Source organism: Notolepis coatsorum (assembly GCF_963971535.1).
Source record: "Notolepis coatsorum genome assembly, chromosome: 18".
NCBI lineage: Eukaryota > Metazoa > Chordata > Actinopteri > Aulopiformes > Paralepididae > Notolepis > Notolepis coatsorum.
In genome coordinates, this window is record NC_140182.1 from 83,617,555 (window position 1) to 83,644,461 (window position 26,907).

Sequence of the window (26,907 nt, forward strand, 5' to 3'; positions counted from 1 at the left end):
TTTTTGAAATGAATTTAACTCAATTTAGTCAACATAAATAATCCAATAAGGGCACGGTTGGTACGAAAGTGATGGTAACGTCTTGATGGAGCGCCGAGCGGATGCAGATAGGCTACCGGTACATCATTTATGATAAATGTTTTATTTACATTTTTATGACGAGTCATATACTATAATAGTATAATATTAGTGTAGCCTAATCTTTATCTGCAACTGTGAAGAAAACCCCCATTGGTTTAAACAATGAATAGACACAAAAAATATATATCTAAAAAAATTAAAATACTAAGATCCGAACGTTCAGGCTCAGCCCTAGTTGTCTCTGATGATAAACTGATCACTTCTTCTATGGCTATGGCCGTAGAAATAAACTATGTTCTATATTTTTATACAAACTGACTATCTGAAATTCCTACAGCTTACCGTCATGGCTCATTTTAAATATTCCACAACATATCACAGTCTCCGCCTGACTACCCCGCCTGGTGATTCTCCTGCCAGCTACTTTGTTATTCCTGGATTTACTCTTTGTTTTGACCAGAGAGTTTCGTTTATTTTCCGTTCCCAGCCAATTGGACTTTGTTCCTGCGGTTTACTTTGATACTTTGTTTTGTTTTTGACTCTGCGTTGCTTTTTGTTTTCCCCTATTCCGATTGTTCACCTGGTCCATTGACCTCTGTAGAATAAATATACCCGCTTGGGTTTTTTCTAATTCCTCATCTCGTCTGTGCTTGGGTTCTGGCTCTAGTATAATAGTTACACACACGTGACCTCCTTGCCCAATTTCAGCCTCTTAGAGAAAAACCTGTTGCTGCTAGAGGGTGGGGACATTTTTGTGGACCAAACAACGAAACGATGGACAGAGCTGTTGTTGGTCGCAGCTAAAGAACAGACAAATCTTTAGAGGGGACACGTGCAAGACATTGTATTCTTTGGAATGACCATGTACCCTCAATCCATGTAGAAATAAGTTGAAAGTACAAAAAAAATCTAAAATAAAACTTACATAGGGCATCATGTTCTGAGCACTTGATGCAGGATTCAAAAACCTTAGGAATCTGTTGAAAGAAAGTAAATGTGCTGTTGGGTACTTCAATAGAATGAGGTGCATAACTCAAGTACAACCACATTAAGATGAGTTTTTACCTGAATAAATTCAGGTTTTTGCATAGTTCTGCCACAATGGAGGAGTCTGTGTCTTCTTCAGGCTGGACCCTGTAAGAGGTGTAATATAAAGCACATTACGTTGTTAAAAGGATTTATGAGCATTAGCCAGCTATACAGCAAAGTTACCTTAACACCTAAACATACAGAAGGAGCATTCGAGAAAAGCTGATCAGGTGCGCTCTTAAACTATACTGATGATGCCCAGCAGAAACACTGTACTTTAGATTCGTCAGCCTCTTACTAATGTTGTACTTCTGTTAGCTTGTCAGTATGTTTAAAATATCAACACAAGCCTATTTAGTTGATACAGCTGAAATACTGACTAATTTAATGAACAAACATATACTATGTTTTCAATTCAGCAGATCAATCAGGTGTCATTTCCAGAATCATGTTATCCACATTTACAAAATATTTCCCACATTCATATAATTATTTGCACCCCAAGTACTTAACTGCATCCATTTGCATGAAGAGCTATAAACACACCTCTTATTGTGAGCAGCAGCAGTAGCTCTGTCTTTCTCCGATTTGTTTCCTGGATACGTTTTTGTACCCTTGGCCTTTGACTTGCCTCCTATATTGGGCTTCTTGTCATTCCCCAGCCTCTTCTGAAAAAACAGCAAAGATGATGCAACTGATTATTTGTGAACAATTACTGTACATCTTACTCAATGAGAGCGATATAAGAACTTGTAATATATGTTTCCATTGACTTGTCAGACAAGTGTGTGTCATGAAGATTGCATGTTTTATTTGTGTGACAAATTACTTCTAGATCTACTTCCATCAAACAAACAGAAGGGTAAGTGCACTTCTCAAGAGTTCTCAGCTGGCTGCTCAGCCTAAAACCATACAGGACATGAAAATTATCGAAAAGGCAGCACTCAAGTCTTAGTATAGTCCAAGTATTAGTAGGGCAGTCACATTATATTTGAATATCGAATTGTATTTCTAATTTACATAAAAACACCAGATTTAAACATGAACAGAGAAATTCAAATTTAAAAAAATAAAAACTGACACGGTGGGTTCTGCGTCATGCTGCCAAGAGTTGTTGCCGGCAGTTGGCGCAAGTGTTTGAACGTCTACCGTTGTGTTACTTATTATACACAATATTGGCGACGAGGATTATGGATTCTTTACTCTCACATCTCAAACATATCTTGGCCTGTGCATCCATCAAAAGTCTCCGGTCGGATTTCTATTGGTTGGGGGGGGGGGTTATAACGGTCGGATTGAGAAGCGTGAAATGCTCCAGGTACATGATGTGTGGCGGATTATGTTGGCGACACGATCGACACCAATACTGGGACTCGCAATCAGATAATTAGAATATTCTTTTTGGGGTACATCCTAGTGAAGGTAAGGCCTGTATGGTATCAATCCTGCTGTGATCCAACCATGGTTTCACTTCAATCACAATATATGTGTGTAACGTTACTCCACAACGTGTGCCGTTGGTGACAATCAAAGCATCAATATCAAATAAACGTTATGCTGTTTCTAACGCAGGGCCTTCATTTTCTTCTCTCTGATTTAGATTTCTCGCCTGGCTTTGGTAGGAGGCACCAATTCAGAGAACCTGATCAGACTGATGTTGAAAACTGCTATGACCAACGCCCTGGCCAGTGGGTTCAACTGGGCTGGAAAGAAAGACAAGCGTTGTTCAGAAAGCAAGAAGCCATTCAAGCACACCACACTACAAGCCTGCATGTTTGGTGAGCTTCCTCCCCTGCAAACTACTTCATAGGTTAAGTTTAGGTAGTGAGGTGGTGATGCTGGTGATGCTGGTGATTCAGAATATAATTATGCTGTTGCAAAAACTTTAAAAAAAAGTGTTATGTTGGAATAAAGTGATGAAAGTGCAACCTATAAGAAATGGACAACGTAATTGAGCTTTAGAGGTGCATGGATACACATTGTATTGCCTAGATGGTGTCAGGCTAGGCGATTGCTTAATTCTCTTTCCTGTCCAGTCTAACTGGATGCTGACTGTAGCTTGTTACTGTAGACCTACAGAGTGAGTAATTGAGTGATTAAAAAAAATCGCACTCGTGTGAAGTGAGGGGTTTACAAGGAATTACCCTGGACACTGTTCTTCCATGGACGGCATCTACTTGAATGACATGCTGCTTCAGCCTGTTCTTGCAGTGTTTATTTTTTTAATTTTTAATTTTAACCTTTATTTACCCAGGGTAGGTTCGCTGAGCACAGATGCTCTTTTTCAGCTACGCCCTGCTTCACATTCACAGAGTTCCATTCACACCTGGGAGCTGCCCAGGCCTAACAAAATTAATAGTTGGTTTCAGGTTGCCGACCGACCCTGCCGATTTAGGTGCGACCCAATATATTTTATGAGTTTTTAGATTTTTTTTTTCTTTTTTCTTTTTTTTTAATAAAGTTTCATAGAAATCTTAGTCAAACATTTAGTATTATGGATATTAAACATGCTGGCAGAGTACATGCATCCATGTTGTTGTGAACATTTTAATTAAATAAAGAAATTCCCTATCCATAGTCGCCGTGGGAAAGAATAAAATAAAGAAATTAAATAAAATAAATTCCCTACCTACCCATGGCCAAACTGACAACCAACCTGAAACCAACTATTAATTTTGTTAGGCCCCAGTACAACCACAGTCTGACAGTTGGCCACTGAGCAACTCCACTGGAGCAGTTGGGGGTTTAGTGCCTTGCTCAAGGGCACTTCAGCGGTTGGTGTTAAGGGTATGGGAGAGAGTTATATGGGAGAGAGTTATAGAAACATTAGGGGTGTAACGGTACACAAAATCCACGGTTCGGTACGTACCTCGGTTTTGAAGACACGGTTCGGTATTATTTTCGGTACAGTGGGGGGGGGGGGGGGGGGGGGGGGGGGGAATAAAAAAAAATTGCTTTTCATTTATCTATTTATTTAACTGTATTAAACAATATAAAACGAATTGGCCATAATTGACTGAGCAAACTAATGCTTACTGCTGTAACCTACTAATAACACTTAAGTAAATCTGAAGATTATTATATAGCAGATGCCTTGGAGGATAAGTCGTGGACAACTGTAGATCATCTAAGCTCCACTGTGTTTAAATTCAAATCCTATGCCATTGTTATTTAACCCTTGTGTCTGAAAACTAAATTATACTCTTATTAGGGGACTAAATTGAAAAACTCCATAAAAAGATTATGTTGAAATAATTTCCCACTTTCTTTTCCATAAATATTTTATTCAACTTCAGCCCTGATCATAACAATTTTTTATATTATTTTTGTAATGAAATACTCCCACTTTTCTGAAAAGAGTTGTTAAATATGACAAAAAAAAGAATATGTGGTGGTTATGATCGGGCTGAAGTGGAATAAACAATTTATGAAGAGTAAAAAAATAAATACAAGATAATTAAAAGATTATGCCACATATTATGTTGGCTCATCACTGCAAAGTTATCAAACAAATACGAATCTGATCAGACACAAGGGTTAAGTTGTTGTTCCCTTTCTAATTTCCTCAAACATCTAGTCTAGTTAATGTGATCAATATTATTTGACAATTGATGCTTTTTGTTGGACATTTCAGTCAGTAGTGAGCTCATACTTTGAGCTCATAAATTTATAGTTAAAATGATTGCAATCTTGTCTTCGTTGTGCATGAATGCGTGTGCTCACCACACACAATATGTGTGTCACTATTCTGGCAGTGGCTATATTGTTAATGAAAGCCTGTTATAAGGTCTGTTATTTGTTTTTTGTAAAAAGTTTTAGTCACTGGAAGTTCTGATACCCTAGAAAAAAATAAATTTTCATATTAAAGCCATGTTGTCATTTTTGTTCACACATTTTTGGAAATATGGTCATATAAGAATTTTATTATTATTTATTTAACAATAGTGTGTTTAACAGCAGGAAAAAAACATGTAATGTTATGATGTATACATATCAGCAGCAATATTTTAATGTAAAATGTACATTAATCAGTATTGATTCCTTAACTTTACAAGTTACAAGTAGATGTACAAGTTACAAATGTACAAGTAGAGTACCATTTAGATTATGGTTGAATAAACATTGATGTCTAACATTGATTCAATATAAAATCAACTAAAATGTGCATGTAGATTACCATTTAGATTATGGTTGAATAAACATTGATGTCTAACATTGATTCAATATAAAATCAACTAAAATGTGCATGTAGATTACCATTTAGATGATGGTTGAATCAACATTGATATAGTATCAGCTATGTAGTCATTTTTGTTCACACATTTTTGGAAATATGGTCATATAAGAATTATTATTTATTTAACAATAGTGTGTTTAACAGCAGGAAAAAAACATGTAATGTTATGATGTATACATATCAGCAGCAATATTTTAATGTAAAATGTACATTAATCAGTATTGATTCCTTAACTTTACAAGTTACAAGTAGATGTACAAGTTACAAATGTACAAGTAGAGTACCATTTAGATTATGGTTGAATAAACATTGATGTCTAACATTGATTCAATATAAAATCAACTAAAATGTGCATGTAGATTACCATTTAGATTATGGTTGAATAAACATTGATGTCTAACATTGATTCAATATAAAATCAACTAAAATGTGCATGTAGATTACCATTTAGATGATGGTTGAATCAACATTGATATAGTATCAGCTATGGTTGACACCTAACGTTGATTCAACGTGTAAGTCATAGACAACGATCTATATAATTTAGATGTCAGGCTTCAACATAGATTCAATATTTCTGCTGAACCCTATTTCAACGTTGATTCACTCATTTTTTGCTATCTGGGGTATATCTGCAGAGCCACTTGGTAACGAGTGCAACACCGTGTAATGTCCGTGTGGATCGTTGGAGTAGGGTATATCTGCAGTGCTGCAGCCCCATACTCAGTGTATAGATTTGTATTAGTATCATAATCAATCACCTGTTGTTGAATAAATACCATTACTTTCTAGTTATTACTAAAAAACAGTATATATAAAACAGTAGCTGTATAAAAAAAAAGGTATAATTTATATAATTTAATTTAAAAAAAAATGTATGCACTGGTATTTTTGGGACGGTTACATTCACTTTGGGACGGTTAAAATTGTATTTCGGGACGGTTCTGGGACGGTGGTGAAAAAAGTTAGTCTGGAGCCCTGGTGCACACCACAGTGGAGGTTGCTGCATGCCTACTAGTGAGGCAGTGCTTCACTAGTAGTAGACTTTGGTCTGCGGCCACCACTGGTGTTCCGTGCTTAGTGAAGCAGGTGGCATCAGTCCTTTGCCTCTGACATGGTGGAACGGTGTCCTGCCCGGCCGACGCCATGAGGCGAGTCGGCAGGTGGCTGGTAAGCCTATACCGCTGCGGTATAGAATTAGCAGCGACTGGCAACATTGTTCAATTTGCTGTTTTTTCTCTCAAAAATTGTGTCGGGTGGTGGGCAGTGGCGAATCCTTATGGAAGCCAACGGAAGCCATGCCTCCCTAATATTAAAATATGAATTAATATCAAAAATATATATATAATTTTTTTTTAATATAGTTTACATTCTTTTTCATCCGTTATATATATATTTTTTTTTTTTTTTTTAATGTCTCCCTCTTCTCCTTCTCACTCCCTCTAACACACTGTCAGACTCACTGTGCTCACTGATGCTAGTATAGGAGAGAGGCAGGGGGTAGGTCTCTTTCTCCAGGCTTCCAGCATTATAGAGTCCAAATCCGATCCTAGCCAATCAGATTCGAGCTGACTGCCACACCCTAAAAGTTTAAAACGGGGCTGTGAGGAAAACACTCAGCATATTTTCCCCTCTGCACTCTGAACATTGTATTAACCCGTAACTGTTCCCACGGGCCGAATATTGCCCCGATCCTCGCGAGATTAAATCCACGGGGACCTCTCGGCGTGCCGAAGCTTTTCCTAAATCACTTCCATCATCGAAAACGAGGGGAAAAGGTCGGCTCGCGACCCTGAAAATGTTGCGTGATTTTAAAAACGCTGTATTAAGTGAGCCTATTATGGGATCCACGCGAGCTTTCTATCGTGGAAACATCTGGGCGTCCCGCAACTTTTACTTATTCACATGTAGCCCCGAAAATGCTTAGAAAAGGAAAACAAAGCGTGGAATAAACTCGCCGAAACGGAAAAGTGTCCCACGGGCGCGCCGTGATTCCGATCCGCGTGAAAATATTCACGGCCATAGAGGAGACCGTGGGACACCTTTTTGCAACCGAATATGTGTCTAGAATTTGCTCCCACGCGGCGCGCAAAATCGTGCAAGGAAAAATCTGACCAAAAATGAACCAATGCTCCAGCAGTATTAATGACCCTGATGTAAACAAGACAAACGTCTTTCTCTGGTCTGCATCCCCTTATACAATTGTGTGTATTGAGCCGTACTGTATTGTACCCATTCTGCAATCTGTTAAATAAATAAAAAGAAAGTTTGACTGGCCGCCGAGCCATACTGTAGTGTACATGGTGACTGCTTGACTTAAAAAAATAAATAAAATAATAATAAAAATATTTAATAATTTTTTTTTTAATAATTTTTTTTTGGCTTCCCCTGTTATTTTACCCACGCGACGCCACTGGTGGTGGGGCCTTAGGGCCAGCCGATGTCAAAACATTGCGCAAGGTTTTGAGGTTATTCAGCTTTTGACCTAGCCGCTAGCTATAACCGCAGGGAGGGCTAGGATGCTGTCAACGTTTGTTCACAGACATCTTTGGTTGGAGCAGTCTCCCCTTGAGGAGAGAAGGCTTCCCCTCCTCAGGGCTCCCCTCTCCGCAGAGGGACTGTTTGGTCTTTCCGCAGGAGCGCGGGCGGTATTTGACCTAGGCCCCACACCGCCTAACCAGAGGTGAGGGCGCGGCGAGGCCCCCGACCAGCGGCCATGTTTTCCCCGCCTGAGGTACCATGGGCACAAAGACAACAGGTGATCACAAGGCCGACAGCCTTGGCGGCCGAGGGATCGGCTACATTAGATGAGCATGCCCTAAAAAACCGTCGCCGTCTAGCTGTGTCTAGCACGCTCTCCGGTCACTCCCCCCCTCAACACCAGCGGGATAAGGGCTCTGTTATGTTCCCTTTGGCTATGGGCCGTGTGCCTTCAGTGAAGTGCAAGCGGCCCCACGTTTCGCTTCTCATGGGGACAGGGGCTGACACCCAGTTGCTAGCTAGGCCTGCCTGTGAGAATGCTGTGCTGTCAAGCGGCTCCCACGCCACATGTTCTGCGTCTGTGTTTGGTGAGCCTGGTGTTTTGTCTGTCGACGGAAAAGGTTGTCAGCGGGGGAACTCGAGGCCCAGGAGGTCGCAACGTGAGTTCCCCCAGCCCCGCCCTCGCCAGGCCAGGTATCACGTTAGTGCCTGCCCCGACCGGAAGACCGGCGGTGGTCAGTCAGGCACGCGTGGTTTGGGTGGTAGTAATATCACTGCAGGGCTACGGTGTGTAGGAACCCACCCTATCGGGCAGTGTGGGGACCACAGGCCTTGCATGTCCAGCTGCAGAGCAGGCTATTCAGGCTACTCAGCAGTCCATGCCGGGAAGATGTTCAGTGGGGGAGCTTATGTCACCAAGTGTGATGGCCGCTCTCCCCGTATCAGACCGGCCCTTTCTGTCGGGGTCCCCCCTTGGGTGCGATTGCCTCGTTGGTAGTGTCAGGGTGCGATATCCCTGCTCGCGCGGTTGGCGAGTCCAGGGTTGGCAACGCACAGCGGGTGGGGCCGGGCCTCCCATCTACAGTTCCTGGCGGACCAGCGCCTGTTGGCGGCGGGTGCGCTTTGGGATTATCATCACGTATGGCTACAGCAGTGCCATATGTCGAGGTGGATGGGGAGAACGTTGAGGCGGGGGCTTGTGTTGCAGTTTGCACAACCCCACCCTCCGTTTTTGGGTTTGGTACAGACCCTTTTTTGTCAGGGTCCGCAGCAGTGACAGCTCTGGCCGACGAGATCCAATCTGTTGGCGAAGCAGGCCGTCGTCGTGGTCCCATGAGAGGACGCGGTGAGCGGCGTTTCCTACCGGTATTCTGTGGTGCCCGAGAAATCCGGGGGGGGTCAGACCCATACTGGACCTGTCCCATGGAAGGTTCAGAATGTTGACCGTCTCCCACCTGTTAGATGCTGTCAGGTGGGGGATTGGTTCACCTCCATAGACCTGTAGGATGCATATTCGCATCCCGATCTTCCATCCTAGGGCATACCTACGCTTCCTTTGCAGGGCTTAGCGTACGGGTACCAGAGGCTGCCGTTCGGCTACTCTCTGGCTCCCCGCATCTTCACCAAGTGCGTGGAGACCGCGCTGGGGCATCTGCGTCGTCGGGGGTTACGAATTTTATTCTACCCTGGACGACGTTCTGGTCCTCGGCCGGTCAGGGAAGGTCGCCAGGTCTCATACCAGGCAGGTGGTGGAATTCCTCACCTGGGTTTTGCTGTAGACTGGAAGTGGAGTGCTCCTCTTCCCAGTCAACGGGTAGTGTACTTATTCTAAGCTCAAGGTCTATATGGGCATCCCTCTCAGAGCGGCGGCGAGTGGGTGGTTCTCGGCGCGCTCGGGACGTTCCGTCCTAGGACGGTTACGGCGCTGTCCGTGATGCGCCTGCTGCTGTGGTCCCTCTTGGCCTCCTCTTCATGAGGAGGATACATAGGTGTTTTTTTTCCAGTATGGAAATGGACCCGGTGAGAGACATGTGGAAGCGGCTGAAGGTTCCCATGTCAGTACTGGGGGGCTCGTCCTCTGGGGAGGGCCTGGTGCTAGTGAGTTGGAGGCGGGCCTTCACCTGTCGTGTCCTGTCCGTGCACTGGGGGTTTACGTCGGACTCGGGATCTCAGGGCTTCCGTTCAACCGTTTGTTGTTACGGTGGCCCTCGCGCGGGTAAGGCGCTGTCCAAGCAGCACCTGTCACATTGGTTGTGCGAGGGCATTGCCCTTTGCTACACGTTGGCTGGACAGGTCCCCCCCCCCCCCCCCCCCCCTCGGTGGAGGACATCTGTGCTGCGGCTTCATGGTCCTCCCCGGGTCCCTTCGTTAAGTTTTACCTCGTGGACATGATTGGGGGTTCTGTCTCCCAGGTGGTTGAGGTCTGGGACCTCTCCTGCGTCCCACCATTTGGTGGGCTAGCAGGGGTGTGTGGGTGTGTGCCACGGGGTGCTGTGTCACACGTGGTCCCGCCTGTGCTGTGCGTTTTCGGGGGGGGCATCTGGTTCCCTTTTTTCGCACTTTGGTGGAGTTGACTGCCTCCCCCCTTCATTAGAACGGGCGGGTGGACGGGACTCCCCTCCTCCCTGGCTGGGGCTTACGGGCGCTCAGGGGGTACACTTGTCGGGCCACGCGTCTGCTCTGCCCCATATATCATAATGGCGAAAAGCGAGACGCGATTGCCAGTATGATAATATAACGAAAGGTTATCCTATAAGCTAGCTATATGAATACTGGCTGAGCGTCTCGCTCTTAGCGCCCTGAGGTCCCTTGGATGGTTTTTCCGTGTATGGAAATCTTTCTGAGGAAGGTGGAGTGTGACCATGTCCGGCGTCATATAGTGGGACGCAGGGGCGTGGCCTGGTCACATGCATTTGTTTGTTTCGTGAGCACATTAAGTGCTAGGAGATAAGAGTTCTCATAATGGTAAAGAGCGAGACGCTCAGCCAGTATTCATATAACTAGGTTATAGGATAACCTTTCGGTTTCCTTCGTCATTTGTTGTAATTGACAGAACAAGAAAAGAAAATTGTAATAAATCCATCCAATTTCATTCCGACATATTACAGAACATTTCTCAGACAACCCCTCACTTTCATTAGATACTTTATGTTGTGATGATTTAACTTGCTTTTGTGGATCAAATTTGGGTCAAAGCGAACATGGGTAATAACACTCACCTCCGTAACTTCATCACAATCTCGGCTTCCTCGCTCACTCTCTGGGGAATAAAAAAAGTTTCAATAGGCTTCTGTGACAGCTATTCAATTCAATCCAAACCATTATTTATTCTCGAAAAAAATTATTGAAGTCACCCTCATTTTAAATGTCGTCGAGACTTAGACATTTTTAACAATATAACAATAATAAATAATTATGACTATCTATATAGCACCTTTCAAACATGGACCGCAGACCAAATTGCCCCACAGCAAATAGCATAAAATTAGCATACAGTTCACTGGCACGGCCACAGGACCACACGACACGCCACCCACCCCCCCCCCCCCCCTGCAGAAACTGCAAGTAAAAACATAGAACCCCCCCCCCGCAATGGCAAGGCTACCAGGGCCCTGTTCCTCGTACCTGGCTAACTGAATTAGCCGGATCATTTTCAGGATAACTTGACTTAAGCTAGACCTTTCCATTCCGCGAAGTGCGTTCGTCTAAATCACTATGGCAACAGATCAGAAAGTTTGAACCTGGTCCAGCGCAGGGTTTAGTTCAGTTAGCTCGATAAACTGGCCACACCCTCACAAAGAAATGCCAGCTTCCTTCCTGAAATAATCCTCAGTCTAGATCTCATTATACCATTCTGAATTATGTTTTTGTGCTTTGTTTTTCTAGAGGGGGCTTTTGAAATGTAAAATAATATACCTAAAATGCTGATAAATCATATTCAGCCTATGGATTTACTTTGTCTTAAATAATGCACGTCATATATACGGCGCTCGGAGTCACGATACACACTATGTGGTTATTTTAATAATGGCGCATTGCAAATGTGAATCCCGCGGGGATGTTTTTAATGAATGAAACCTATCGAGCGTTTGACTCCGATTAGTTTCATATTCTCCGCTGTGGATGCATTTGCTTAACAGAGCGCCCGGATTGTGTTTCATTCAAGCATAAATTGAAGCGTCTTTATGCATGGATTGTGGATATGAATTAGAACAAATCTGAATATGTGGATTGTTGAATTGTATCACTGTCACTCACACGTTATTGTGATATTGTAACTGGGATTAAAATGTTTGAGGAGATGCACTGTTTGACGGATTTGATGACATGGACGTGATTTGAGAAAATGAATGAGCAATTGCAAGCCTTTGACGTTTTGATGAATGCATTTATCTGTTCAAGCACTGTTATCTGATGAACAAGAAGGTGATTAACATGACTGGTGTCACTGGTATAAACCAAAGGTTAATCAATTCAATGCATGTATGGATGATGTTTCCGAAACAGATTAAAACCTGATTAATAGTGAAACTGCAAGCCTCCCTGACATGTTATTTCGGGGGTCGCGCCTTGAAAACTTTGGGAACCATGTATTTATATAGTACATGATACCTAAGCACATACAGTACAGATATCCTCATAGGTATCTATTAGGGATGCACCGAATGGGAAATGCTTGGCCGAAACCGATACCGAAAATAGGAAACAGTTGGCCGAAAACCGAAGGCCGAAAATGATTAATAATATACGGTATATATAATGTTTTTTTTTTCAGCTACCCGATTATGGCAAAAGACATGATTATGGCAAAACTTTACTTAAATAATATTAATAATCACTATTATGGGCCCATAAAACATTTATTCTGCACTTTTGAATGCATACATTAATTCCAGACTGACTGCTGAAAGATTGTACAATTTAAACATTTTCACTTTGCATACAACAAAATGTGCATTAAAGTCAAGTGCATTTTCTTTTCTCTGTAGGATAACTACAACAAAGTGCATTCAGAACAAAGCCAAGGTGCTTTAAAACTGCATAAAGATCTGCATAAAGACACACACACGAGAGGGAGAATAGCTTATAGCAGACTTAATGATGTTACTGTAGTGGTTACTGAGTCATAATTCATGGCGTTCTAGCCTACATGGAAGGACTGTTGTATTTACTACATGTCCCGTGACTCTTAGTGGGGGATGACTTGCTTAAGAGAGACGGGTGAAAGGAATGTAAGCGCTGTTAGCTAGCTCAACGCTAACGTTAGTTAAAAAAGTTTTTAACCGCGACGGGCATATAGTAATGGCGAGGATATAAAGCATGTTAAAGACGCATTTATTGGATGCGTTGCTCGCAGAGTTTACATAGAAACAGTGTGAGTCCCAAGTCGTCACAGGCTGTAGAATGCAGGAAGCGCTGCCAAGCTGCTCACGTTACACGTTGCGCATGCTACCTGTATGTCTGTAGTTGCATTTTGATTACGTCATCACAACAACACGTTAGACATTCGGTGATATATTTTCGGTGCTAAAACCCTTTCGGCCGAAAGCGCCCTTTTTAACCATTCGGTGCATCCCTAGTATCTATTATTTCGTATCATATTTTTCGTATTGTATTTTTGGGCTTGTTTTTATCTACTTATTCTGAAAGAGTTGAACTAATTATTTTCGCTAGCAAGATCTCATTCGATTATACATTCCATTAAGCCTACTGCCAGCAGGCACATTTAAAGAAATATAATCTGATTGATTGGGGTAATGAGGGACTTAAAATTAGCCTATAGATTATGCATTTAACTTGTCGACGAGGCTATTGAGCCGTACTGTACCCATTCTGCAATCTGTTAATAAACTTTTCAATCAATCAATGCTGTTAGAAAATCAAGATTTCTGTGATCGACACCTGCTGTCTTTTCAGGTGAGGCGGCCGTGCGCAATTATCCTGAGTATCAAGTCTGGTTAGAATTAACGAGACTGAATCAGCGTTCGAGGAACAGGGAAAGCCTGGATTCAAACATCGGGTTAATTGAATCTGGATAATGGGACTTTTGATCGACTTAGTTGAACCAGGCCAGGACTAGAGGCAACAAAGCAGCCCACAGAAATGACACCCCCACCACCACGCACAATGACAGGCACGGTGCCACAATGGTGGCTCAATCACTGTACCCACTACCCAGCAAACAATCCAAGACAAGTACACTCAAACTACCCGTGCCCCCCCCCCCCCCCCCCAACACACCCCACCAGAAACTGCATCCCAGATGAAGATACAGCAAAGACCAATGCGCGAAACACCTGAAAAACTATGAAAATGTTTCTCTTTTTTTTTTTTACCATACAAAGTAATCCACTGATTGGAGTGATTCACTGCGTGTCTACCGGTATGTTGAACTGTGAATGCATGTATTCCATTTACCAAGAGGGCCATTGGGGGGGTCCCTTCTAGGTGACAGAGTTCGAATAGTGCAACCTCTGGTGGCCAAGAACACGTCGGTATCAGCAAAGATGTCACAGCTCAAAACAGCAGGGCACTTGTCCACAACCTCATCCTGTTCACCGGCGCGGGTCAGAACACTTGAGAAACATGCAAACCTCTTGGTGACGAGATCGTCATTCACACAGATCTGGAAAGAAATAGGGAGCAGCTGTAAGATTTCCAGAGTGGATGAATCTGAAAGTTTGTCCGAGGGAAGCAACAGTTGTGATTGGAGGATCAAGAAACGGGTGGTTTGAGATAGGTAAATTGTATTCTAATACTCTGAGCCTATAAATCCTAGTAGAACAATCAAGATACACACAATATACTGTATTGGCAGGAATATAAGACAACCCTGATTATAATATACTGGATTGGCCCGAATATAAGACAACCCTCAGGGCTCTAACAGTGCGACCATTTCACTCACATTTGCCCCTAAAAATAGATGTATGCGGACCGGAAAAATTATTTAGGAGCACAGTGTGCGAGTAATAGCCTGATGCGTATTCTATGAGTCGAGTGGATGTGTGACCGGAGATTTGCGTAGTGGGTGTATCAACGCACAATTGTCATTTCATAATAATCCGGGGGCAGCGCTTACATTTTAGAAGCTAACGACATCTATTCAGCCCTGCTTTCGGCAGCTCTGCGACAACTCCTCCGCTGTTTCTATGTGCAATGAAAACTGTGAGCAACGGGTCCAATGTGTCATGCTTTGCACAGGGTTCCCAGACATTGCAAAATGAAATGAAAGGACTTTCAAGTAGGGGTGGGCGATATATCGATTATACTCAATGTATCGCGGATTGTTCTACCCAAGATGTAGTACTGTACTATATCGCGAACATCGAGTATTAGTTTATATGGCGCCGCCCGTGGCCGAGAGACACTCGCAGTGCTTTCCTCAAGAAGGGACGGCGGACGGGGTTGTCACCAGCTTGGCTGGCCGTCTGCACTGATACAATTGGCTGTATCAGAGGGTGGGAGAAGCTGGCGGGGTGGGTCCGGGTCGTTGTAAACAGCGACTCCTACAGTTCGGTCGGGGCGCCTGCTAAGCGCGGATTGGACGTGAGGGGGATAGTGTGGTCCTCCCACACGCTACGCCCTCTCAATGCGAATCCGCGCTGCCAGGTGAAAAGAAGCGGTGATTGGCTGGACGTGTGTCGGAGGAAGCACGTGGTAGCCTCCACTCTCCCAAAATGATCTGACTGTTGGGGGTAAAGCGCAGCGACCAGGAAGGGACTGGGAATTGGCATACGACTAACATTGGGATGGGAGAAAATCGGAGGAAAATGGAGGGGGAAAAAGACCAATAAAAAAAAAAAAAGGGACGGCGGAGCTATAGGCTAACGTTAGTGTACTGGTCCCGAGTGTAGCCGGGACGTGTGAATATTAAAGGCAACCAACTTGTGTTCAGCTTTTCTCTGATTGGCCACGGCCCCACGCCGCTAGCCCGCCCCCTTTTGCCGCGAGCGCGGCAGGAACCTTCAAGTTCCCTGGTGCAAAATAAATCTGGTAGTTCGTTTATGACGTTAATTAATAATAAACACCGTTAGGACTCTTAATAATAAACACTGTTAGGACTATCTGACTCTTAATAATAAACACTGTTAGGACTATCTGACTCTTACTAATAAACACCGTTAGGACTATCTCGATTCACGCGTCACTACTGTAACTAGAAACTGTACATTGTAACGTTATATAATGTTATTTCGCGTCACGTGTCACTGTACATCAGTGGAGGCTGACGCCTGACTGATTAACTAGAAACTGTACGCTGTAACGTTATATGTTATTTCGCGTTTTTAACGTCATAAACCAACTACCAGATTCACTCGTCACTGTACATCAGTGGAGGCTGCTGAAGCGCCAGCGGGGCGATGCGGTGGTTTTTCCCCGGCTTCCGTGCGCCGCCGCCGGCTTGACTCGGTCCAGCTCCAGCAGCAGCGGCCGTCGTCCGTTGTAGAAGCCCTTTCAATGACAGAGCTCTCATATTTTGCGAATGCATAAACTATATCTTAAATTATGGCTATGTGTCTAATATGGCTGTCGCTTATCAATGACTTCGCGACAGCCATATTAGACACATATATTAGCCATAATTTAAGATATAGTTTATGCATTCGCAAATATGAGAGCTCTGTCATTGAAGTGGGTGGTGGCAGCGTAACAGCGTTCACCCTGATGTAAAGTAGCGATTTTTATTGTTTTGTCATGACAAACCAATTACATAATCCAACATATGTGTAAAGAAACAACATATTCCAGTTAACGGTATATTTTTTTAATGATTCATTACGGTATAAATTAGGTTAACTGGAGCTGCGTATTGCTGGCTCTCATATTTGCGAATACAACAGCGTTAAACAAAACAAGTCATTGCGATGGCCAACGGAAGACGGCCGCTGCCGCAGGCGGCGCAACTCTCTGCCGCGCGATAGCGCGGTCACGTGGCCAATCAGAGAAACGCTGAACGAAAGGCTGAACACAAGTTGGTTGCCTTTAATATTCACGCAGCAGGCGTGGCGGAGCTATAGGCTAACGTTAGTGTAGTCAGGGCTGTACAGTGAGATATAATGTTGCGGTTGTAATTTCATTAGACAGACCAGCGCGGACCTTTAATAACATGCAATTTAATTGACACGAGCAATGAGCTAACGGTAGCTGCTAACCAAGGTATCCATTAGGATTATGCTAAGCTAACTAGCGATAGCTGCTAACCCTGGAAAACGGTCAAAGCGGACTCCACAAGACTAGTTCCATTCGTGAGGAAAGGGGGTGGGTTATATTGACAACGCTTGACAACAGAAGTTTAAACATAACTTCATATTTATTGGTTATTCGTTTCTGTATATCATCCAATTTCCATCTCCGTGTGTCTCCATCTCCATCTCTTCCTGTTTACATTCGAGTGCGACGTGATCACCTACGGCAGCTTAGACCAGTGGTTCCCAAAGTCAGGGTCGCGACCCAAAGGTGGGCCGTGAGCAGCCACGGGAGGGCCGCGAAATGATTAAAAAAAAATTATAAAAAATCAGGCCACTGAACTTAGAAGCAGGCCAGGACAGTGTTTCTAGTTGTATTCTAAAATTATATTCTATTGTATTCTAAAATGTGACTATATGGTTTTATATTAACTTAATAAATAACGAACATTTCAAACTAAATAACAGATTATGCACATAAAACGCTGAAAACAACCGAAGCAACAATAGTATTTTAATGAGGCTATTATTATTATCATTATTTTGCAACAAGTTAGCCCTCTCATAAATAGCACATATAAATGAATAACTAACTTGAACTAACTTAATAGGATTGAAGTGATATTTGGCTTAAAAAATCGGTCGCCTGGCAAAAAAAAAAAAAAAAAGCCTGACGATGTGCATTGGGCCGCGGCTCTCTGACGCCTTATTTTCTGGGTCCCGGCTTGAAAAGTTTGGGAACCCCTGGCTTAGACGATCAAAACGCGAACCTAGAACAAAACCCGAGGGGGGGGGGGGGGGGGGCTGGCTCTCTTTTTCATTCTCGCCCCCTCTCTCTCTCTCTCTCTCGCTCTCTCTCTACATTCAATGATTTAAAGTACCGGTAGCCAAACGTTACAGACAGTATAAATACTAACTGAATAGTTGATGATATAAACATTTAATTTCATTATCTGAAATATTCTAAAAACATTAAGTCTGCTATAAGCCATTATACCTTTGTATGTGATTATTATTTGCTCACAGTAGTGTGTGTGTATATATATATATATATATACATATATGTGTGTTTGGCTAAAGTGGATAGAAAACACAGTATTGTGCAAAAAAAAGGCACCCAAGAGTTTTTATATAAATGGTCTTAGATGTAAATAATTTTTTTTATTAGTGTGTCAGTAGACCACTCTTAGTGCATTTTCATTAAATTATTTTTTAAAAGCATCTTCATGGTTTAATAATGAAAACATATGTTGCAGGGACTTATTATAATCATCATATTGGCGTGACTGTATGCATCAAAGGGTTAAATTAAGCATTTTTAAGTGCTTTAGAGGAAATGTCAAAATATCGCGATATATATCATGTATCGTGATATGGCCAAAAAATATCACGATATCATTTAGAGGCCATATCGCCCAGCCCTACTTTCAAGTACTTTTCCAAGCACCGGTCGAGGTTGTGTGTAAATGCGTGTGCTTCCCAGAGCCGCCCATCCCCGTGCGCCGGTCGAGGTTGTGTGTAACGCGTGTGCTTCCCAGAGAGAGAGAAGCTCCTGTCCCTCTCTCTCTCCCTCATTCTCTGCCTCTCTGTCGGCACCCACCCGCTTGAGGAAGTGTGGTATTTCCAGTCGCTCTGTTGAGCGAATGGTTGCGCTACAACCATAGAGGGGGCGTTAGTTATGCAGATCAGTGCCTTATTCACGTCAGCAGTCAAATCAGAATAGCGTAGTTCACTGGGGGAGGATATTGTCTCAACTGAATTAGAGCAATTCGTCAAAATGAGAAGTAGAGACACAGACCCATTGATACAAACACCCATTGCTATAAAACAATGCTAAACACTGGAAAACGCCATTTATAAGACACGGACCTTTAACACATTCAGAGCCGGCCGGATATGACCAAATTAGGGCTTGTAGGCCAGCGCTTTAATCAATGGGAGGACAGGGATATTTGCGAACGCTTAAACTATATCTTAAATTATGGCTATGGATCTAATACACCCGTCGCTTATGAATGACTTGCTTGCAGTCAACAATAACGTTTTCAAATAAACGCTAGATTATCGATAGTATATGTGTCCTTACGCACGCTAGAGAAGCGGGCTGAAAAATCGCGTATCCGTGTCTTGCTCCACGCCAACGGCACGCACACACGCGCTCCCGATGGCGGTGAAAGGAACATCTGATTAACCCAAGACTGGTAACAGAGTCCTTACCTCTCATCAGATGTTCTGCAAAAAGATGAATCCAATTCCTGATCGCCATTCCAAATATCGATCGCATCCATTGATCCAACGTTAAAGTCCAAAACACATAATCCACGCTGCTCTCAGCCTCCCCAGTCAATGTGGTAACACGATACTGCATGCCCGAGAAAGGAAACCCGGACCGGAGTTTTTTTTCTGATGCACATCCCCAGCCAATCCAATCCAATGATGTGCAATACCATCCGTGAGACGATAGGCGGCTGTATTTGCCCTTTTGCGAGCTCAGACCCATTCCCAACGATAACATCAGGTTGGATGGATGAAAATGAATGGATATCACTAATAAAAGAAATAATGATTAAAACCTGACTATACTCATGATTGGCACGCAAGCGATGGCAAGTTAACCCAACTATCATCTTGATTGGCACGGAATGGGTTAAGATAAAGGCACAAAGAATTTATTCATTAGTTATAAAAATGTTATTAAACTGTAGCCTATTGGTAGGCAGATTCTTTTTTTTTTATTCACTTTTTCAATTTTTTCTCCCATCCCAATTTCGCTGTGCCAATTCTCCCCTCCCCTATCTTGAACGTTGCTCGCATATGCCCCCCACTGGCTGGTTGTAGAAAGGATAGAAGCCTTGCATCATGTGTCCCCTCCGATACACGAGGAGGCAGCCTGTCACATCTTTTCACCTGCCAGCACGGACTCTCATTGGCGAGGTGTAACGTGTGGGAGGCTCACACTACCCCCGCCATTTCCTCCCGCCATTTCCTGTCTCTGCTGTGCAGGCGTCCTCCAACCGACCTGTAGCAGTCGCTGTCCACAACGTTCAGATTACCACCCATCGACTTCCACCCCCTAACTCTGCCAATTGAGTTAGTATGACGGCCGGCCCAAGCCGGAGGCAACGCCGACAGCCGGATTCGAACCTGGTGTCTCTTGCATTGGTGACGAGCGCAATGTCCGCTGCGCCACCCAGCCGCACTGATTTGGTAGGCCGATTCTAAAATCATATCACATAGTATGATAGAACCATGGGTTATATTTAAAATTCAACTGCCTTGTTGATCACCATGATCTTAAAATGTGAATAATATAGTTGGGTCAAGAACCAACATTCTGTGACCATTCTCTGGCTAAGATGTTTTGATGATTGATTTGACTTCTATGGACCTTTTATAAAATATTTAGCCCCCGTGTCCCTCCGAAAAATCCCGGCATTTTTTGTCAGATGGCCAAATCGAAAATATCTGCTGACGCCATCTTGAAAAATTTACTTTTGATCCAGAGCACATAGAATCATGTATGAATACACTTTTTTGTGTAAGTCAACCATGACGATTCCAATTCTGACCTTAGTTTGACTCTATGACATCAATTTAACCCAGAAATCCAAGATGGCCACCATCCAGTAGAGCAAAAATGTAGAAAGAGACAGCAGAGCGAAAATGTAACTTTTGAATGGGAAAGTAAGATTTGGTGTTTGGGCAGGGCTTCAGACTAACAACTTTCCCAATAGCTAGCTAGCTAGCAACAACAATTAGTTAGCTAATATAGTCATTGTAGCCCTGTGTTTGGGGTTTGTTAACCCTTGTGTTGTGTTCGAAAGCTGTTTCTTTCAGGAGTTATTTTGATGATGTTCTGAGCTTGTGCTCAGCCTTCTGTTTCAAAGGGTATCTTGGACCACGCCATCTCGACATTCCTTGACATGAAGAACTCCTGTTGACCTCGCTCATCCAGGCCTTCTTTTGCAATAGACTGCGAGTGTGTGTGTGTGTGTGTGTGTGTGCGCATACGTGCGTGTGCACATGTGTGTGTGCGTACGTGCGTGCATGCATGCACTATCCCTTCATACAATGGGTTTCACGCTGGCTTGAATATGGAGCAGAGGAAGAGCAAGGCTTATTTTCATACATCTTACAATAAACCGCCCAACAAGTCAGTTGTGAATGACATCATGGAGAAGCTGTCTACCATCATTGCAACTAAGCACATGCCCTTCGCCTTCTTAGTGGGAGATCCTCCTGTGTACGTCCTCATCACTCTGCTCAAGGCCGAGAACCCAAACAAGTACCATGACATTGTACCCTTTCTTGGTCCCTTCCATACACCGTGTGTGATGATGAGCGCTATCTACAAGCGCTACAAGGGGAGTGAGCTAGGAGATGTACTTGTGGCAGGAAAAGTTATTGCAGAGGGCTCCGTCGACCGTGCACTGAAAGGCAAACATTACAAGAGGGGGCTGCGTTGCTTGAGGCTCATCTATGAGGCACTCATGAGTCAGCTGGTAAAGGGGAGGCTCATGCCCAACCTGGCTGATGAGACAAGGGAGAACCTTGAGATTCTGAGAGATATGAGTCTCTCCCAAGAACCCCGTGCAGCTGCACATGCGGCACTGGAGGATGATACTCGAGAGCCTCATCACCAATTTATTCACCCAGGTGGAGGCCAGTGACATGGCGGACTACTGGAGGGACTTCCTGTCTATGACGGATGCACTCATGCAGAATGTGCATGCAGTACATATCTGCAACTTGGATGAGTATGTCAGCTCTCTGCGTGCCATGCTGCCATGGATGGTAGTGTACGACAACAATAGGTATGGAAGGTGGCTGCCTGACTTCTGGGCAATGCTGACAGCTCTCCCTGCTGATCGGGTCGCCTTCCTTCGTACTGACTTCACTCAGTCCATCACAGGCAACCCCTACTCCAACATGGCCTGGGACATGTGGATCGAGTGTACAATGAACAAGGGCAGCAAAATGAAGTCTGGCTGGCTCTCCATCCTCCAGAATGAGAAGCAGCTGCTGGTGCACTCCAGAAATGTGAACAATTTGGCCAAGATCCGGGTGGCTCACAATGCCCTGGCCACACACAAAAAAGCCAAGAGGAAGCACATAGAATGTGGTCCGAAAAGGATGAGAGAAGATGAGCAGCGCGTGCAGGACCTGGTCGCATGCATGCATGAGTTTGATTCCTTCCCATTTGATCCAGCCTCACCCACCCTCCGCACCCTACAGTCAGCCATGCCTAGGGATGGGTATCGTTAGGATTTTATCGATACTACTACTCTTATCGATACTGCTTAACGGTTCGGTACTTTATCGATACTCTTATCGGTTCTTTTTGGTTCTTTTTTTGCAAGAAAAAAAGACAATTAATTAAGAACAGAATCAACATTGCTTTATTATTTATAAATACAACTTTATAAATAAGTATTATAAATAAATATAATTTCTTCAGCAACAGCAATGTTCTTTTATATAACTTTATAAATAAATATAATAAATTAATATAATTTCTTCAGCAACAGCAGCAACAATGTTTTAAATGTGTCTGACTCTGAATTATAGACTTTTTATAATAAACAACAAATGCAAAAGGCTAACAGAACTGTGACACTCGTTCACCCTATCCTCTGTCATCCTTCCTCTAGCTGCTAGGGAGAAAGGACTTTGGGTGGTGGAGGGAGGATGTGTGGTGGCCCTGGGCTCACTGGCCTGGGACATAGTGGCTGACGCCTCAGCTTGACGATCTATAAAAAGTTTAGATTGTAGTATTTGTAGCTAAACAATTGTTTTGTTTATTAGCCTATTTGTAATAATTCGTTATTAGCCTAGGCAACTCCGTATCTTGGCTTACGGTTACCGCTGCAGTGGATGCAGATGGAACACTGCGCGCAAGGCAGTCGAATACGCGCATTTCTGCACACTAATATCATGTTTTGCCAACAGATGTTTTGATAAATTGATTTGCTCGTATTGCCACCCTTACTGGCAAATGTTTTGTTGCACTTGTGGCAACGTGCATTGTCGGCATTGACCCTTGTAAAGTATATCCATACTTTAGAACGCTTCGCTCTATCCGCCATGATCACGACTCAGTGCATGCAGAGCTGCTGTCTGTGTGCAGAGCGCTATAGCACGGGGCGTCGGGGACACTTTCATTAAGGAGTACCCGTATGTAGGACCCGTATGTCTATGTGTAGCACTAGCGAGCGACTCGCGAGGAGTGTGTGTAATAATTGACTCGCTGGCTGCGGCTCGCTTCTCGTGCAGAGACAGAGAGAGGATCGTTCGCAACTTTTAAATAATAATAATAATAATAATAATTTCTCTAGAGTATCGATAGCAGTACCGAGGACGTCAGAGCTTATAAATACTCCGGTATTTTCTAATATAGTACCGGTTCCCGTTTAAAACCGGGGTCCGGGGGGCATCCCTAGCCATGCCTGCCTCTGATGAACTCATCACAGACTTCAACTCAGCCTATGCTGTGGGAGAGGAGAAGTTGACCAGCTTCTTGAAAGACAGAGTGTTCAGTAAGAAAACCTCCCTCCATGCACCTGTCCCTCTGAGCAAACGCTTGACATTTGCCAAGCAGCCCTGCATGGAGAAGCCCGGGGAGGAACTCAAAGCAAGAGCTGCTGAGATGGAGCGGAGTGCTCTCAAGGCAGTGATCGACCTGGTTGAGGTCAGTCAACTTGTGAATCTCTCAGAGTTGCTGGAACATCGTGTTGTCGAGGAATGTGTGGCCTTATTCAACTCCAATGGCACATATATGAAGACACAGAAGAGCAAGCTCATTCAGAAGCTCTCTCTCCAATCTGTAGATCTGCAAGAACCCTACACCGCTCTTGTCGACATGGGCATGATCTGGAGGATGGCAACCCCATCAGCAGAAGATCGGCAGACACAAGATGGCACCCCATACAAGTGGTTGGACTATGTCCACAAGGTATCATCCATCATCCTTGCCCGCCATGGTGATGCTGACCGTATTTTCTGTGTAAATGACCCGTACGACGCAGCATACTCAACTAAACATGATGAGCGAGATCTGCAAGTACAAGGTAAGGTACATGTCCCCAACACCTACATGAAGCTGGGCGACCCCTTCCCCTCTGCCAGAGAGTTCAAAACACTGCTGTGTAGCGTCAGCAACAAGGAGCGGCTACAAAAAGTAATATGCAGCTAACTGACTGACCTTGTTGCACAGGGTGTAGATACAGAGATCGTCTACTCTGTTGGCTCCCACTGCACCAACTTGTCAACCCAGCAACCAATGCAGAACTACAGCTTTGACCAGTCTGAGGCTGACACCATCCTCTTCTCTGCTTACACAGTTCTACGTGAGTCAGGCTACAGTGGCCCTGTGGTCATTGATGCAGCCGACACCGATGCCTATGTCATGGCAGCGGTCATCTCTCAACAGCTGCCCGGTATGCTCTGCATCAAGAGAAAGCAGAACACGGTCTTCTGCCATGGCCTGGTTACTGAGGAGATGGCAGATTGTATTGTGCAGCTACACTGCATTACAGGCTGTGATGCCAATTCAGGCTTCTATGACAAGGGTAAGTTGTCGGTGTATGACAAGGTGGCAAAGAGCCCTATGGCACGACGGCTGCTCTCGCGGTGTGGAGATAGCCTTGACCTTGAGGAGGAGGTGCTAGAGGAGCTGTTCGAGTTCACACGACATGTTATTTATGGCGACAAGAAGAGTAGCACCATGGCTGAGGCCCGTGCCACAAAGTGGAAGAGAATGAAGAACAAATCATTCATCCATCTCCCTCCAGATGCAGATAGCCTACGCCAACACTGCCTCCGTGCCAACTACTTGGCATATCTAGTGCACCACCCCTCCCTGAAGCGACACCCTTCGCCACTCGGACATGGCTGGGAGCTGGTGGGTGGTCGCTGTCGCCCCCTGTCCGCCACACACGACCTGCTCTCCCAACACATCTACCTGCACCAGGGCCAGCTGAAGAAAGTGAGGAAGAGGAGAGTGAGGAGGATGATGATGAGAAGGGAGATGATGATGTATGGAGGAGGAGGGGTGATTCATTGGAATCTGATGATTCAGAATCTAGTGAGGCAGAATGCTCTGATTCGGACTGATCATGACATGTTTAAAGTGGTTTCATTGTTGGGGCGCTCCAGTAGCACACCACATAGCGTGCTGAGTCGCGAAGCGGTCGTCCCGGGTTCGTTTCCCAGTCCCGGCGACCATTTGCTGCATGTCTTCCCTACCTCTCCTCCCGTTCTCCCTCTCTCCCTCTATCGGTCCTGCGTGGCCAGAAAAAGCTGAAAATGCTATAAAGTTAAAAGAAAATTAAGTAAAAAAAAAGAAAAAAAAAAGTGGTTTCATTGTTAATCTGTTCAAGTTACAGCTATTTAAGAGAGCGTATTTTGAAGTATAATTAGTTATCTTATCATACTGTACATTCATAAATTATTTTGCTGAGATCCTTATGAAGGTAGTTTGTTTAAAGTACAGCAGTACCATGGTAAAATTGGTTTTGACATTAAAAGTTACATTTTCGCTCTACTATATGGTGGCCATCTTGGATTTCTGGGTCAAATTGATGTCATAGAGTCAAACTGATGTCAGAATTGGAATCGTCATGGTTGACTTACACAAAAAAGTGTATTCATACATGATTCTAGGTTCTCTGGATCAAAAGTAAATTTTTCAAGATGGCGTCAGCAGGTATTTTGGATTTGGCCATCTGACAAAAAATGCCGGGATTTTTCGGAGGGACACAGGGGCTAAATATTTTATAAAAGGTCCATAGAAGTCAAATCAATCATCAAAACATCTTAGCCAGAGAATGGTCACAGAATGTTGGTTCTTGACCCAACTAATAATTCCTATTCAGTCCTGACCTTAGTTGAGTTGGCCATACTTTCAACCCTCTGAAACCTAGTGGTTAGCCGGCTCAGTTATTAAGTTAGCGCAGGGTCAGTGAAATATTACCGGTCCGAGAAAGGGGCTAAATACCACTACAAAGTTGGTTTCTTTACCGCGACACCTCTAGACAGCGAATATAAAATGAGCACCCCATTTTCAGGGTGCAATTTGAGATAAAAACTTTATAGAGATAAAAATACACTTCTTATATTTGGGACATACAGTAGTTGCCTTGTGGCATCACATGGAGTTAACACTTTACCGTCACATTCTTGATGGTCAAGTAGAGCTCAATGGCAGTGGAATCTGCCTGTCTTTCGCACAACACTGCCTCCATCTGGGTAGAAGCTTGAGGTAGGCAACAAATGGAGCTCTTACATGACAATATCATCAGTTATTTTGCATTCTCCCGATTAAATTTCCACTTCCAGTATTCAGACCATCAGGCACAAAATATCAATGTTTTTATTATCATCAGTGCAGTAGGGGAGGAATGTCTCACCATGTAGGAGGTTATGAAGATAGCGCGTCGCAGAGCTATCCCATTGGTTCGATGGTCTGGAGAGAGACAAAAACATGCTTGGTAAGAATAGCAATGCCAAGTGCATTTGAATTAAATGTCTGAACATCAACTTAGTGTACAAATAGCTAAGCCTTACATGAGCTCTACTTTGTCTTCAAAGATGGATACGTGCAGAGTCATGGGGTGAATTCTGCCCAGCTGAAACCTCCTCATCCAGAACGGCAACTGGAGGAATGTATCCAGTGGAACTCTTATCCTGTTAAAATAGAATGGCCCTTACGGTTTACATTGTTTACATTGTCAAAATGTAATTATTACTTTGCGCTTTGTTTTGAGACTTAAGGATCTGTGGGTAGTGGGTACCCTGCAATGCATGCCAATAAAGGCCTCAGTTACTCACTGATAAGTAACAATGTAGGACTGTCCTCAACACGCTCAAAAGGCAACTTCTGAGGCCAAGGTT

General features: G+C 43.9%; 1 protein-coding gene across 1 annotated transcript in view; it reads right to left on the reverse strand.

Moving 5' to 3' along the window:
• Positions 1–26,907, reverse strand: part of tdrd12 (tudor domain containing 12) — a gene marked incomplete at both ends in the record, with an annotated part of 274,420 nt that overhangs the window by 183,986 nt on the left and 63,527 nt on the right. Inside the window, 5 exons of the mRNA XM_084335256.1 lie at positions 11,047–11,087; positions 14,246–14,453; positions 26,184–26,269; positions 26,424–26,479; positions 26,581–26,700. Of these exons, the coding sequence (XP_084191382.1) occupies positions 11,047–11,087; positions 14,246–14,453; positions 26,184–26,269; positions 26,424–26,479; positions 26,581–26,700 (511 nt within the window). The remainder of the gene's footprint in view (positions 1–11,046; positions 11,088–14,245; positions 14,454–26,183; positions 26,270–26,423; positions 26,480–26,580; positions 26,701–26,907) is intronic.